Here is a 16,735-nt window from a genome sequence, read left to right on the forward strand (position 1 = left end):
GACGGTGATGAGGCTGCAGGTAAGAATTCCCTGTTGTCCAGGTTGCCAGAGGCTTTAGCGTCTTCTCTAGGTGGCGCTCAAGCCGACCACATGACTTGACTGTTATTTTTAACTGGCTGTGTACCCACAGCTTGTCTCTGCCTTCCAACCAGGAGTTCCCCGACTTTACTTCTTAGAGTGTTCTGCCTCTTCGAGCAGCTCAGAAGTGTTTTCTGACTGAATGACTCAGAGACTTTCTTTTCCTTCCTTCCTTTCTTTTTTTTTTCTCTTTCTTTCTTTTTTGTAACAGCTACTAAGTTACCAGATGCTTAAAGCAGGGCTCTAATATTCACTCATAGTTCTCTAAGGATTTGTGGGTTGGATCTCAGGAAATGAAAACCCTTCATAATTCTACGTCCAAACAACTAACTTCCTGCATCTCCTCTCCCTGTGGCTCCACAGCAGACAACTGATCCTGGGGAAGACTTCCCCTGGGCTGTTAGATGGGGGAGGAGCAGGAGGAAGCCTATCTGGCTATCCTATAGCCTGTTTCCCCACCCTGCACTCACAGAAGTAAAACCCGTAGACAACCCAGTTTGTCCGGTGTTCACCATGCATGATTATTAATAGGTTCAGGACTCAGGAGAGGACTGTAACTTTTAGCATCGGACCAGGCACATGGCAGGTGTTCCTCAACATTGCTTTGATGACTACAGAACAAAAAAATGAAGCCATGATTGTTAGCAGACAGAGAGGAGCCTGAATGGAACCAAGCTAGCCGGGTGGTGGTGGCACACATGTTTAGTTCCAGCGCTTGGGAGGCAGAGGCAGGCAGATCTCTGTGAGTTGGAGGCCAGTCTGGTCTACAGAGTGAATCCCAAGGACAGTCAGGGCTACACAGAGAAACCCTGTCTCAAACCAAACAACAACAAAAAAGGCACCAGGCAAACAAATCCAGAGAGTGGGGGTGAAGTTTTGCAATCGAATCTAATACTCAAGCAATAAGGTCGGATTGAGGTAGGAGATCTGTGGGTCAGGGGCAGCAGAGGAGGCAGAGGATGAGGACGGTATGGAAGCCTGAAATGTTGAGGGGGCGGTACCTGAGCTGGACGTGGGGAATAGGCTTACTAGCTGGGTGGAAGAAGCATGTGTCAGGTAGACGATAACAGAGAGAAGGGGAGGAGGAGAAAGGATGGTGGCCGCAATGCTGGCGGGCTCAGTGGGAGCATCCTTCAAGTTGGGAACAGATAAACCAAACCTCAAAGAGACTATGAGACAGACTTTGATGGACAAGCGTCCAAAGATGGTGCCTGGACCTTTGAACTCTTAAGCTTTCTCCCAGTTTTGGGAGGGAAACGTGACCCAAGGCCAATCCCTCCCGAGCAGGAAGTGGCCCTCACATGGAGACTCCTTCAGCTTGCCGAGTTCAAGCTGATGGGGGGGGGGCAGTCTGTGCACACAGGCTATGGCGCCTGCCCCTTCCCTACCTTCTCTGTGGTCCTGGCCATCCACGGGACTGGGAGGGTTCAGCTTGCAGTACATGTGGCCTGAGATGACATTCCAAACTATTATCTCTCCATCATAACTGGAGGTGGCCAGAAGAAAAGGCGGGCACTGGGCCACGCAAAGGATGTCCTCTTTGTGCCCGTGGCTCTAAGAAAGAAAGAAAGACAGAGCTGAGAAACGAGATCCCCAACTCACATATGGCAGGGGTCATTTGATCCTTAAAATCAGACGCACAGGGGTTCTCTGGGACCTCTGTCTCTTCCTGTCAGAAACTCTGTATGCCAATCACTATGTTGCTGTGTTTCCCTGTTTGGCTAGCTCCTCTAGGGCCCCAGCTTTCTAAGGGAAGTAGCATGTCCTTAGTTCATTATCCCGCCAGCATGCAAGTCGTTGACAAGGTGTCTTCATTCCGGCTGCATGTGGACAAGAGAACCCAGCTAGGGGGCTAAGGAGGTCTGGCTCCCGCCAGCCAGAAAGCCACACACCAGAGCAGAGAGGAGCCCAGGACTCCCACCCGCCCTCCTGAGGTGAAACTGTCAATGGGAGGTGAAGCTATGGGCTTCTCTCAAAAGGAGGCGCTTGGCACAGGTGCCTCTGCTGAAGACGAGAACCCCAAACTGGTGTGTGGAGACCAGTGCCGCAGGGTTTCCCGGGCCCCTGGCCATGTACGTTTCCCATTTCCCACTGTGAGAGCTTACTATGTCATGGCAATTGGTGGCACTCAGCCGTATGAAGATATCCTTCTATCTTTGTTCTTGTGTATTTGCCACAAGGTGTGCCTTGAGGATTTGGCTTGACGGCCTAAGAGGCTCTGTCTGCTTGAACACAGATTATAATGTGAGACCCGGGAAAAAGAGGACTAACACCTATCTCCTTCCCATGATCCTCTACTGCCAGATTTCTACTCCTGCCCTATTATCCCACAATGTGTGCTGAGCACTTGGGTCTGGGCTTTTCCATGTCCTGTCCCAACTATAGAGAGGCTACTGGTGACAGATGAGCTCATGAGGATGTGGTCCCCAAGTTGGGATTAGGGTTCATCTAAGAACAGGAAGAGGCACACAGCTCATGCTCTCGCTGTTGTCTGAGGACATAGCAAAGAGTTGCTGACAGCCGTCACTATCTCTCTGTGAGCCAGAAAGGGAGCCCTCACCAGAGCCTGACCAAGCTGGCACCCCCACCTCAGGACCAGCCCTCACCAGAACCTGACCAAGCTGGCACCCTCACCTCAGGACCAGAACCCAGAGAAATAGATTTCTGTTGTTTAAGCTTTGTAGCATGCACATTCTGTTGAGACATCTCATTAGCATATCTTCCCTCCCACTTCTAATGTGCTAGCCAATCAGACTCTGCCCAGTCCTTCCGGACAACACGCTTCTATACTTCCACACCGTGCTCAAGCATCTCCTCTCGGCCCTCATAAAGATTATCTTTCCCTTCTGAAAAAGCCCTTGTGATCCTTAATCTCCCGGATATGCTGCAGCAAAGCTAGTGGCTCCACTCATCATCACTTGATTTGTTCGGTTCCATGCTTCCTCTCTCCTCCGTGCCTCACCTGTCTGGGAGCATCTCAAGAATCATAGTTGTCTCTTCTATGCCTGCCTACTAAGTGCATGAGCAGGCCAGTGCTCGGCAAATATGTGTGCAGGATGGTGGACTGGATACATGTGCACTTCATTGACTCACGTGTGATATCCAAATGCCATGGCTCCCCTGGGACCTGGCATATACTTTCGTTACTTCCGCCATGCCCACTAAACTGTAAGCTCCGTGAAGGTGAGGCCATGCTTGCTCACCGTTGCAACTCCCAGACTTGGCCCACAAGAGGCACTCAGTGGATGCTGAATGAAAACATCGTCACTGGGCAATTCTTATAAGCTGGGCACTGCGTAAGGTCTTTCAGACCACGGAGGCTTAGTTACATGGATGTACTGGTTAGCTTTATGTCAATTTGACACAAGCTAGATTCATCAGAGAGGAGTGAGCTTCGGTTGAAAGTTGGAAAAAAAAATGTCTCTAATAAGATCAGGCAGCAGGCAAGCCTGTGGGACATTTTTTTCAATTAGTGATTGATGGGGAGGGCCCAACCCATTATGGGTGGTGCCATCCCTGAGCTGGTGGTCCTGGGTTCTATAAGAAAGCAGGCTGAGAAAGCCATATGAGTAGGCCAGTAAGCAGCACCCTCCACGGCCCCTGCATCAGCTCTTGTCGCCAGGAGCCTGCCTTGTTTGAGTTCCTGGCCTAACTTCCTCCAATGGTAAACAGGGATGTGGAAGTGCAAGCCAAGTAAACCCTCTTCTCCTCAAGTATCTTTGGTCAAAGTGTTTCATCACAACAATAATAACCCTGACTAAGACAATGAAGTATGTATTCGAGTGACATGTGCCCTCTGGAATATTTGTAGGGCACATAAGGTAGGTGGGGCAGTGGCAGACAGTTGGGCGGGGTGGCCTTGTTTTCTGTACATTTGTCCTATTGCCTAGGCACCCAGACAGTTTTGAAGGAAGGTCATTCATCCCTGGGAGGCTGTAGGGCACCCAGAACGTTCTGATCTCTAACAAGCATTGCCAGCCGTGCCCCAGCTCGGAGCCTCTAACCAGCCACAGCGAGTCAGGAACGTCATGACATCATGAATAGCATTTGGCTCACCAGGAAGATGCAGGAAATGAATGCTTCTTTGGCAAAAACCCACACACTCCCCACCTTGAGCATCCTGCACATGGGGACTCCCAGCGGGCCTCATGGAGAGCAGCTTGGAACCTTGCCCACTGGCTCCACGCCACAGCATGAACATTGGGGCCATCACCTTTTCCACAGAGGAGGCAGCTGCTTGGACCTCAGTGCACCTTGTTCTACACGGGCGGGAATCTTGCCATACATAGCAGAGGCTTCTGGGAAACTGAGCGTGTGTGGCAGGTTCAGAAAATGCAGGGTAGCCCCTTGAGTGAAGGAGATCTCCACTGTGTGCTACTGTGTGGATTGAGGGTCAAACAGTGGGCTGCGGCTCACCAGGTCATCCTGCCAGCGGGGTTGAGGCTTCCAGAAATGATGAAAATCACGAGGTGTGTCCTGTATCCAAAGCCAAACAGGACACATTGTGCGAGCCATAAAGTGAGCTGCCAACACACTCACAACTTCAGAGAGAAGGTGTTGGCACGTTTCATAACCCTACCCCTCACCCCACGGCTGATGCAGATTTTTGAAATGTCAAAGCAAATTCCCCAAGTGCCAGTGGGAAGAAAAAGCAATCCACTCCTGACGTCTGGGTGATTGCATTTCAGCAAATCATATGTCAACTGTCAAGCTCTTCTTAGATCCACTGCATAACTTTGCCTTCATAATAAGACCCAGAGCCGTTTCACGGGCTAAACCCAAAGCCATCAGCCTCGAAAGCTGTAATACCAAAGGACAAATTCAGTGCTGAAATTTCCCAGGTATTCATCTCTCAAATCACTCTCAGGATGCAAGGCTCAGACTTGAAATATAGTGAAATATAGTGAACTTTCAAATGAATAAGGAGCCCGGACAGCGTTTAAATGCATCCGGAAATCCAGGACCGCCTAGGCTAGCAAGCAGGGCAATAAATGTCACAGGTAGATTTAAAACTTAGTTTGGGGCAGTACTTTAAACTTCGGTCTCTTAAGCCCCTCCATAAAGAGGGTTCTCGTGTCTGTAGAGAGGCCTATGGGTGGCCTCTCATTTCCTCTTCCTGATTGGAGGGGCTCTAGTAAGCTTTAAAGACAGGCCTGGAGGAAGGAAAGAAGGAACGAAGGAAAGAAGGAAGGAAGGAAAAGTCAGCCTTTCCATAAGACCTGTGTCTTTGCAAGTGGGCTGGGAAACCCCTCAGGCTGGGGAGGAGGGGCCGAGTAGGAGCTGTAGGTGGGGGAGGCAGGAGAAAGAGTGAGTCATCCTTAGAACTCAAGACCTGTGAAGGCATCTCCAGGCTCCCAGGAACCCCGAGATCCTGACAGCTTTCCTAGCTGGCACATCCTCTCAAAGGAACACTGGGAAGATTGTGTATGTGTGTGTGTGTGTGTGTGTGTGTGTGTGTGTGTGTGTGTTTCCAAAGAAATGAAGAGAGGAAAGAAGAAGGAGAAATAAGAGAATCCTGTGTGTGTCACTTATTTTATACCAGGCAGCAAAAGCATTCTCAGATCTCCTCTTAAATGAGAGGCAGGGCGCTGGAGAGATGGCTCAGAGGTGAAGAGAGTTAAGAACACTCCCTGGCTGCTCTTCCAGAGGACGCGAGTTCGGTTCTCAGCACTTAAGCCAGGCGACTCTCAACTGTCTCTATCTCCAGCTCTAGAGGGTCCAATGCCTCTGGCTTCTGCGGACACCTACACGTACATGCGTATACCTACATGCGGGGACACACACACACACACACACACAATTAAAAATAATAAAAATACACTAAAAATGAGAGGGAGGAAGGAGGGAAGAGATAGGAAAGTCAGCCTGAGGGGATGGGTTTTGAACCATCTTCATTTGTTCCATTTCACTTACAAAATACACATTTACTCTTCTGTCCCATCCAACAGCTACGACACACCTAAGACAGCAACAAGATGTTACATTGTAACACTTCAATCTCCATCCGTTTACCTTTATATAGAATTAACTGTATGGTTTAACTCTGCCCTAGCCACATGATAAATAAAAGGATACGAACTCTTCCAATGCCTATGAAGGACAATGGGAAATGTAATTTGATAAATTAGGGTTCGTTGTTCGAGCATCAGGAGACGGAAACAGACCATCCCATCATTTCTGTGGTCTACAGATCCTCTGTGAGGAGCTGCCTTCCTGGGAATTACTTGATCTTTAGAGCACGTCTGAATCCCTGAGGCAAGACTACTCACAGAAATGGTCCAGGGATTGCTTCACCCTCCTAGTGTTCAGGAAGGAATTACTGTGTTTTTATTCTTTGATTTATGGTGGCTGAAGTTATTTTTTTCCACTCTGATTTGTTACTTTGAATTTTTAAAAACTTTATTAGTATTGTTTTATCTTCTGGCTGTGGGGTGTTTATGCTTGCATCAGTGTATGTGCACCGCGTGTATCTCTGGTGCCAGTGGAGCCCAGAACTGGGGCCTCTGCAAGAACAGTCTTAACTGCTGAGCCTATGGCTCACACGGTGGCCGTCACGCGGTGGCCGTCACGCGGTGGTCTTCACGCAGTGGTCATCACACGGTGACCATCAGACGGTGGCCATCACACGGTGGCCATGACATTGTGACCATCAGACAGTGACCCATCAGATGGTGGTCATCACACAGTGGCCATCAGACAGTGACCATCAGACAGTGACCATCACTCAGGGATCATCACAGTTAAGAGCACTGACTGTTCTTGCTGAGGACCCAGTTGGTTCTCAGCACCCACATCAGGTGGGTCCCAAATGCCTGTAACTCCAGTGCCAGGGCATCCTTCTTAGGCCCTCTGGTCTCCATGGACACTGCACATATGAGGTCCATATAAACTCATGCAGGCATGCATACACATGCATCATAAGTAAGTCTTCTAAAGAGGAGGGTTTTAGTTGGAGGAAGTGGCCACAGGAAGGCTTTATCTTATGGCTGGTTTTGCGTCTGTCTCCCTTCTCTTCAGGGTCGCCATGACATGAGCATCCTTCCTTTACCATTGCTCTTCCACCAGGATGTTTCACCTTGCTGCAGACCTCAGCTGATGACGGACTGAGACCCCAGGAACCATGAGCCAAAATACATCCTCCCCCCCATCCCCCACAACTTATCTCAGGTATTTTTTCACAGTGATGAAAAGCTAACTAATACAACTGTTTCGCCCCCAACTACGGTAGGAAAAAGAAGGGTCCTAGCTAAATATAACTCAAGCTGAAATATAACTCACCTAGTTTGGTTCACCTCCATGTAGGTACAGTCACAGACCTCACTTTGACTTCCATCTAGAAATACATTATCACCTTCCGTCAAACATTTTTCTGTGTTAACTCCTGCTTAATTTAGCTTTCGTATGTTGTCCTCCTGTGTCTGATGACCAGAACAGATGTCGTCATTTACTTTCTAGGTTTCAGCCCCGGGTCAGATGTCACCGGGATCATGAAGGCATCGTTCATCTGTGGCCACCTTCCCTCTCTGTCTGAGTCTGCCCTTGACTGGCTACAGGCAGAGACCCGGCTTCTCCTTATAGGACCCAAAAGCACAGGACACTGAATGAGTGAATAGGCAGATGGTCACACGGAGGACGAAGCAGACTCGGGAACGAGGCTCGGGAATTTAGCGTCCTGCTTCTTTCACCTTGACTTTTATTTATGTATTCCCCTTTAATAGTTGAAGAACGTGCATCTTATCTGCTCTGTTAGCAGTTGACAGGCCAGAATCAGGGAATTTTTTTTTAAACCAAGAATAAAAATAGCAAATGAATGGATGAGTAGCCTGGGGCAGTTCAGGAGATTTCTAAGAGACTGGCATTTAATTTCTGTGATTGTATCCCCAGGAAACGCAAGCTCAGAAACATTAAATAACGCGAACTACAGAGAAAGGGGAGGTGGAGATGCCACACGCATTGTAACCTCTATCTCCCTGGGTTCCCTTCCATTATGGTAATCAATACATTGTGGGGACCACCTGCTGGAGTACCCCAGCCTCACTTGCCGTGCTGAAGGGTGTGGAGACAATTTCCATTGTTGTAGTTCCATATTTTCAGACAGCCATCTCTGCCCCCAGTAACGAGCCTAGGAAAAGATTATCCCGCTAGGATGACACGATCCAGGCCACCCTGCTGAAAGAAAGGCTCATGACAGTAGAGAAAGGGCGTACCTTCTTCCGCTGGAGTCAAAAGTCAGACAGGTGACGCTGGCATTGCCATGACACCCAATAAACTCGGACACCTGTCTTCCTGTGTCAAAGTCCCACACTTTCACTACCTGTATAAAAAGTTGAAAGACCGATGGCTTAGAGGTAATGGCTATCAAATCAAGGGAAATTTGCGTTGAGAAGTCTGGCGACATAAGTATCAAAGAGGACCGCTTAGAGGAGCTGGAGAGATGGCTTAGATGGTGAGGGGTTCCATTCCCAGCACCCACATGGCAGCTCACAACCATCTGTAACTCCAGTTCCCGGGGATACAGCATCCTCTTCTGATCTCTGCCGACAGTACACACATGGAACACAGACGTACATGCAGGCAAACACCCAAACATATTAAATAAAAATAAACACATCTTAAAAATAAATGTTTACCTAGAAAGTGTCTGTACTCTCAGACTGAGTGTGTTCACCTGCTAGCACGGGTATAGCAGGTAGCCACAACTAGATTGCTTCAACAACAGAAATGTTTAGTTTCACATTCGGCAGGTTCAATGTCCAGAGTGTTGGTAGGTGTCATACTGTTGACTGTCAACTTGACACAATGTAGACTCCCCAGGGAAAGGAGTCTCAGTGAGGGAGTGTCAAGATTTAGGCTGGCCTGTGGGCAGGCTGGCAGGGATTTTCTTAAGCTTGGGTGAATTGAGGTAGCAAGAAAGCCTACCCTGAATGTGAGAGGCACAGGTTTTTGCACTGGTTCTGAACTGAGTGAAGAGCTGGACTCATGCTCCTGGATGTGGGAACAGTGTGACCTAAGTTCACACTTCAGGACTGTGGGTGTGATTTACCTAAGTTCACACTTCTGGACTGTGGGTGTGATTTACCTAAGTTCACACTTCTGGACTGTGGGTGTGATTTACCTAAGTTCACACTTCTGGACTGTGGGTGTGATTTACCTAAGTTCACACTTCTGGACTGTGGAGGCAATGGGATCTGAGCTCACACTTGTGGATGTAGATATGGTGTGAACTACACTCACACTTCTGGACTGTGGATGAGATGTGTGTGACCTAGGCTTACACTTCTAGACTGTGAAGGCAGTGTGAACTATGCTCACACTTCTGGACTGTGAAGGCAGTGTGAACTACACTCACACTTCTGGACTATGAAGGCAGTGTGAACTACACTCACACTTCTGGACTGTGAAGGCAGTCTGCAACTTCTGTTGTGATGACTTCCTGTCAACAACGAGCTAAAATAAGCACCCCCACCACCTCACCTCTCCACCCCGTCCCCTCCCCACCCCAGTTCCTGAAGTTGCATTTGTCAGGGTATTTTATTGAAGCTACTGGAAAAGAACCTGTGGCAGCGGGGTTCATTTCCTGTGCCTTCTAAACTCCCAGTTCTCAGGTCTCCCTCAGCACCATTGTTCGTGATTCTAGTTTCTTCCAGGCCCATCCTGGAGCAGGCCTTGAATGAGAGTCCTCCCCCAGAGAATCCAATATCCTCTGTCTTGCTGAAGTCAGTCTCCACCCTAGGGACGGCTCCTCTGAGGTAGGCTTAGAGCCTGTTCCCTGAATCCTCGGAGCAGACAGTGGGTTAGTGTTTCAGCCAATCTGTGAGAAGTATTTGCTTTAGAGCATTCAAGATAATCCCGAGGATATAATACTCTTGGGATGGATGGTCCTCCCAAAGAACTCCTACGGGGAGACAGCAGGCTCTTCCACTTGACTGTGAGCAAAGACTGTCTGAACAATCTGGATCATTAACAGAGCAGAAGTGAATGTCCACCCCGCTGTTGATTTCTAGGGACACACTGCTCAGCTTTAACGGGAAGGTGGCGGGGCCAGGCAACCTCACAAGCGTGTCGTTGCTAAGACATCACGAGCGGGTACTTACGGATGCTTCACAGCAGCTGACCACGTGCCTGAAGGCTGGGTTGTACCTGCAGCACACCACAGGCTCTTGGTGGGAACGCACCAGGTGGGGCTCTGGGACAGATCTTGCTCATGAAAAAGAGAGACAATGAAGAGCTGAGGTGACTGCACGCCAGGGACACCCAGGAGCAGGTTGTCTACATCTCCATTATACAGTGGCCATCAGGGGAGGCTTGGGGCTCAAATGATAGATCTAGGGACCTGGGGGAAATTGCCTAACTGCTCAAAGTCCCACTCTCTAACCTGAAATGTAGGGGTAGAAACGCTGCCTTAAAGTGTAACAGGGTGTGCTGGCTGGTTCTTATGTCAGCTAGACACAGGCTAGAATCATCAAAGAGCAAGGATTTCTCAACTGAGAAACTGCCTCCATAGATCAGGCTATAGGCAAGCCTCTTGGGCATTTCCTTAGTGATTGATGGGGGAGGGACCCGGCCATTGTGGGGGAGACCATCCCTGGGCAAGTGGTCCTGGGTTCTCTAACAAAGTAGGCTAAGCAAGTACGATATGGGGAGCAAGCCAGTAAGCAGCACCCTTCCGTGGCCTGCCTCTGCATCAGCTCCTGCCTCCAGGGTCCTACCCTGCTTGAGTTCCTGTTGATGATGAACAGTGATATTGAAGTGTAAGACAAATAAAGCCTTTCCTCCCCAAGCTGCGTTGGTCATGGAGTTACATCAAAGTAACCCTAACTAGGACACAGGGAATAGGAAGAGGAAGAGAGACATAGCATCCTTTTCGAACAGCGCACATAGGCTAAGGCACTCTCAGAACACGTGTTTGACACACGGTGAGCTTTAATGACTGCTAAGGAAGAAAACAGAGAGCATGGACTTCCGACCGATTGACTGATTGCTTGATTGGTTGAGGCTGGTTCTCCTGTAGCTCAGGCTGACCTCAAACTCAAGATCCTTCTGATTCTGTCTCCTGAGCAATAACAGTGTCACAGGCGTGTGCCACCACACGGGGCTATGTGTCTCTTCTTAAGGACAGGAAGAGTGTGACTGGGTGACTTATGGAATGCTCTGGAGCGCTGAGAACTTAGATTTCCTCCCAAACGCGTAGAAACAAACTAGCACACCGTGAATCCTTGTGCCCAGAAAGCCCCGCTTCTTAATCACTGCAATGATGAGGCCAACCAGGTGGCCGCTGGCCTCTGCTGTGACTCTGTGGGTACTCAGGTGCGAAGGGCACAGCAGGGCACAGCAGGGCAACCAGAGTCTGGTTCCCTACACTGCCTCTGGGAGGCCGGCACTCAAGAGCAACCCAGGCTCCGTGGCCTGATTTCCTCCCCTGCAAAATACAATTTCTTCTGGAAATGTGAGGGATAATTATGAGGGAATGGATATAAATGTTGGCATGCAGCGGAGGTAATACCGAATGTTAATTCCTTGTGTGGTCTCCCTGCCACCTCCCTCTTCTGCAGTGACTCTCCAAGCATCTCCGGCATGGTGCTCAGACTGCTCTCTAAGGAGAAGCAGCCTGTCCTGGGGCTTTAGGAGGTGTGTGTGGCAGGGAGCGGGAGGAAGGGGGTGTCTGACCCAGAGGGAGGAGGCAGGAAGTCCACAGAACGGACTTTCCCAGTTGCTGTGGGAGGTGCTTGGGCAAAGGAGGGTTAGGTAACCCTGGGTTGCACAGCGCCTGAGTGACAGCAGGCATGGGGGTGGGGGGGCTAGGACAGGGACAAAATCGGGCAGCTGTGTGTTAACACTGAAGATTGAGTCGACCACGAAGCAGACTTCCCATCAGGGCATCGCATTCCAAAAGAAATCAATCAAGCGGGCTGTTTGTTCTATACAATTCTGTCACGCAGAACAATCAGCAGTTTGATTGGCACAAGGTTCCCTTGGAAGCATGCTGTTTTGGCATCCTGAGTGAAACACCCCAGACCGCTCGGGAGCCTGGCTGTCCCAACCATTTTGCCGTGGCTCTATTTGAGTTTTCTGAGCTATTCTAGCTGACCGCATGGCTTCACTGAGCTTAGAAAGAGTGGATGGCTGAGACCAAGGCCACTTGCGATGCTGTGATATGTGCTTGTTTTTCCATGAACTTAGTTTAAGAACTGTTTTTAATTTTGTGTATGTGGGTATCCGTGTGTGGGCTTATGTACATGAGTACGGGTGCCTATAGGGGCCAGAGGGGACAGGTCCTCTAGAACCAGTGTTACAGGCAGTTGTGAACCACCCAGTGTAGGTACTAGAAATTGAACTTGAGTCTTTTGCAAGAGCAACGCATCCTCTTGACCACTGAGCCACCTCCGGCCCCCTTGAAATGAGCTCTTCCCATCTGCAGTTTGGCCTTGGAGGTACAACAAATGGATTAAGAACCCCGACCTCCGTGCCTCTGTTCCATCAAGAGAAAACAAGGGGAGGGCAAAAAGTCTTGATTTGGGGCACAGGACTCCAGTCACCACTGTGAGACATTATCTGAAACCCGCAGGCTGTGACAGTCACTGTGAGGATTTTCTGCATCCTGGTCTCGGGCGGTGAATTCTGGCTTTGGAGTCTCAGAACTGCTGAATGCTAGTAAAAGCAGGACAAAATGAAAATGTGGCGGGGAGGAGGAGGGTGCGGTGTGGAGCCAGGAGAAATACCAGGATTAAGAGTGAGCCATGTGGGGATGGAGAGATGGCTCAGAGGTGAAAAGCACTAGCTGTTCTTCCAGAAGACCTGGGTTTGATTCCCGGTGTTCACATAACCATAACGAACGAAGAATGAGCCACACTTATGCTACGCCGACTGTGACGAGGGCCAAGCTTTTGGATTACAGAGAACCTCGCAGTACTGAAAGCATATGTCAAGCACCCCACCACTCACATAAGCCAGGCAGGGAGAGCTCCTTCTCCACAGAAGGGTGTGGCTTATTCCATAGCCTCTGGGCCTCTTAGGGCATGGAGGAAGCTTCCTTGCAGGCTGTGGGAATGGGTATCAGGAAGTACATTTCCTTTGTCTGTTTTAGATTAATTAATGAATTAATTAAATGTGTCTGAGTGTTCTGGCTGCATGCATGTATGTGCACCACATGGGTGCCTCGTGTTTGCAGAAGAGAATCCCCTGGAACTGGAGTTACGGGTAGTCATGAGCCACAGAGGCACAATGTGGATGCTGGAAACTTATCCTGAGTCCTCTGCAAGAGTAGCAGGTGCTCTTAACTGTTGAACCACCTCCCTAGCCCCTTGTGCTTTTTTTGGTTGTTTGCTTGGTTTTTTTCTTCATGCAAAATATTCTGATTGTGGTTCTCCCCTGCCCCAACTCCTCCCAGCTCTTCCTAGCTCTTCCCCAACTCCCCATCCACCGAAATCCACATCCTTTCCTACCCTCATATTAGAAAGCAAACAGGCATCTAAGAAAATAAGTAAACAAGCATGAATGGGACAAAGCAAGCAAGCAAACAAACAGAAAAACAAACAGCCAAAGGAAAAGCACAAACAGCATATATAGATGTAGAGACAGACAAATTGACACACGTAGAAAGCCCCTAGAGACACAAAACACTCCATGAGATGGAACCCATCCCTCACACTGCTAGATGGCCAAGAAACTAGGGACTTAGGGGAAAGCCAATACCACAGCTCTGCTAAAGGAACACAGCAACAGAACGGCTCCTAATGACATTCTGCAATGCTCATAGATCAGAAGCTTCCTCCTGCAGCAGATGGGAATAAATACGGGGACCACAGCTGGACAGTGTGCAGAGAGCGAGAGGCCTTGGAACACCCCTAAATGAGATAGATGTCTCCCTCAAATCCCTCTCCTCACAGCTCAAGGGGTGCTGTGTAAGAGGAACCGGAGGGGATGCGGCAGGAAATAAGGCCTTCTAAGGGTAGGACTGACGCCTGTAGGACTCACAGAGACTGTGGCAGCCTGCACAGGACCTGATGGGATCCCAGCGCCGGCCCCACGTCCCTAACCCAGGAACTATCTGTGAGTGATAACCAAGTGAAAACTTAGTTTTCTCTAAAGGAGTTTCACTTGGTCTATGAACCACTGTTCAGGCCAGGTCCCGTCCATGGGCAGCAGAAGATGGCCAACCCAAAACAAACTCAGTGGCGTCTCTGTCCCACAATGCTTTGTCTGGGCATTTTTCTTTCTTTTTTTCTTACCCTGCAGGTCTTTTGTTTTTATTTTATAGTTTCCATTTTTTTTTGTTTCTAGAGAATTCCTGTGTGAGCCAATCTGTGTGTCTCTACGTCTGTATGTATTTCTTCCTTGTTTTGTTTTATAACATAGGGTTTCATCTCATCAGGGGGTGTGAGCGGGGAGAAGCCAGAAGACTGCCCTCCCCCAGAGGCAAGTGGCCACTAGCCTCTTTGTCAAGAAGGCAATGACTCTATAGCTAGGGGTTTGGGTGGAGTTTTGGGGTGTCAAGGAAACTAGAATACATATGGAATCCAGGAGACTCCACCCTCAAGGCATTACCGGCCCAGGCACCGGGAAAGTGAATCCTCAGAGGTCCCCATTCCAGCCCTGACTTGTCACTTGGGTGTGTGCTTCCTGTATGGCTGGATTGTTTTATGGATGGGGGGGTCTAAGACATGGGGCAGGGCAGAAGCAACAGTACTGTGGGAATACCAGACCCCCAGGGCTCTGTCTGCTCAGCTTCTGTCTTTTGCCCCATATAATGAATCTTTATGTACTGTACACTTAAGGCTGGTGGATGGGATAAGCCCAGGGCGAAATTGCTTCTGGATAGTTCAGGTTACTCTAGTGTGGGAGTTCAAAGGGCCTCACCAAACATAAGCTAAAGGCCAGAGGCCCAGGGCTGCAGGTTCAGAGCCTGGGACCCGAATGGTAGAGCATTGAGTAGAACATTGACCATGACACTGGAATTCTCTAGCACCCTCTAGAATGTTCTGCAAACAAAGCCCAGAGGACAGAGAGCTCATACCCCACTTTCAGATGAAGAAAAGCCAGGGTATCTGTGGCCACGCACAGGGTTCTAGGTCTAGGGAGGTAGAGGCAGGCCGAGAGTTCTCCCTTGATGCCACTGGCTTTGGATGAGGCGGTAAAGCAGCAGCCATGGGTCTCCAGATCCCATATCTGTGGAGGAGATGGGGGAGAGAAATAGGTTTTCTTTTTTTTTCCTACCTAGGATCTCCCTACATAGCCCAGGCTGGCCTAGGACTCTAAATCCTGTGTGTGCCACACGCTCAGCTAGTGGTACGCTTTGCACATCTGCTGTGCTTCCGCAGCTGCTGCCTGCTGTGGGGTCCGGCTTGACTTGGCCAAGCTGATCTCTACCCCATGTCCACCCCTGCCAAAAGTCGAAATGCTGGCACGAGTTCATCTCCACTGTTGTGGAGAAGACAGCGAAACCTATAGCCCTGGTTCCCCTTCAATCACGGGAGTGTGAAAGGCGATCAGAGAGAAGGGACCATTGTGACCATGAGTCTTGAGGCTCTACTCTTCCCATAATGACATGACCAGTCACCCTCTTTTCTATGGACCCAGCTTTCAGGAGGCTCTGGTGCCATGGATCTGATTTGTGGTACCGTAGTAACCAAACCTCCTGTTCTCAGTTCTCTCTCTCTCTCTCTCTCTCTCTCTCTCTCTCTCTCTCTCCCCGTCCCTCCCTCCCTTCTTCCCTTCCTTCCTCCTTTCCTTCCTTTCTTTCTTCCTTTTTTATGTGCATTGGTGTTTTGCCTGTATGAGGGTGTCAGGTCCCCTGGAACTGGAGTTACAGACAGCTGTAAGCTGCCATGTGGGTGCTGGGAATTGAAGAATTGAACCCAGTTCCTCTGGAAGAGCAGCCAGTGCTCTTAACCACTGAGCCATCTCTCCAGTTCCCTGTGCCCAGTTCTTAGTACAAGAATACACCACCAACCCAGTCACTGGGCAGATATTTGGAGGATACATGGAACAGACTCCTGTGTGGCTGTTGTTTGAGGACGCGACAGCCCAGAGTCCACTTACCTGTGCTGGAAACCAAGTGGTCCTCCTAGTGCCTGGGTAGCCCCACACAACTTCCTAACTCTTCCACTCAGTGTTGTTTGTAAAACAGAGGGACAAAATGCTGCCTGTCTTACAGTGTTGCTTACAGAAATTTAGAAACGTGACTAAAGAACAGTGTTTAAAGAAGTGGGTAAACATTGCGTCGGTATAACACAGTGAGAATAACACTGTTGTCAACCATTGCTGTGCTTGTAAATTGTGCCATGGCGCTGGCATTCTGTTAGCAGACTGTGAGACGGTGAGGGCTGCATGGCTGGGCCAGACACAAAGCTGGGGGGGGGGGGACCATGACCATCAGAGAGGCAATGGCCGCCCTGTGAGCTGACAGGCACCCACAGTGTGTCAACCGCTTTGAGTCCTGGTTTCCTTCACTTGTTGTTATGGGTAAATGACTACCCTCCCTGCAAATGGCAAATAACCCCAGTTACTCGGGATGGGGCTCAATTTGGAAATGGGTTGTTGAGCTACAAGTAGTGGATGACGATGAGGCCATCCCAGAGCAGGCTGGGCTCCAATACAATGGGTGACTTTGCAAGAGCAGGGGAGTTAGAGAGAGACACACACAATGGGAAGACAGCAC

General features: G+C 49.5%; 1 protein-coding gene across 1 annotated transcript in view; it reads right to left on the reverse strand.

Annotated features, from left to right (window-relative positions):
* Nucleotides 1-16,735, reverse strand: part of LOC119824389 (WD repeat-containing protein 49-like) — a 47,766-nt gene that overhangs the window by 17,488 nt on the left and 13,543 nt on the right. Inside the window, exons 5-12 of the mRNA XM_038344511.2 lie at nt 15,092-15,243; nt 10,173-10,275; nt 8,286-8,392; nt 8,121-8,200; nt 7,357-7,411; nt 5,992-6,037; nt 4,495-4,554; nt 1,467-1,632 (exon numbers count right to left, since the gene is read on the reverse strand). Of these exons, the coding sequence (XP_038200439.2) occupies nt 1,467-1,632; nt 4,495-4,554; nt 5,992-6,037; nt 7,357-7,411; nt 8,121-8,200; nt 8,286-8,392; nt 10,173-10,275; nt 15,092-15,243 (769 nt within the window). The remainder of the gene's footprint in view (nt 1-1,466; nt 1,633-4,494; nt 4,555-5,991; nt 6,038-7,356; nt 7,412-8,120; nt 8,201-8,285; nt 8,393-10,172; nt 10,276-15,091; nt 15,244-16,735) is intronic.

The sequence above is a fragment of the Arvicola amphibius genome, chromosome 10 (assembly GCF_903992535.2).
Source record: "Arvicola amphibius chromosome 10, mArvAmp1.2, whole genome shotgun sequence".
Taxonomy (NCBI): domain Eukaryota; kingdom Metazoa; phylum Chordata; class Mammalia; order Rodentia; family Cricetidae; genus Arvicola; species Arvicola amphibius.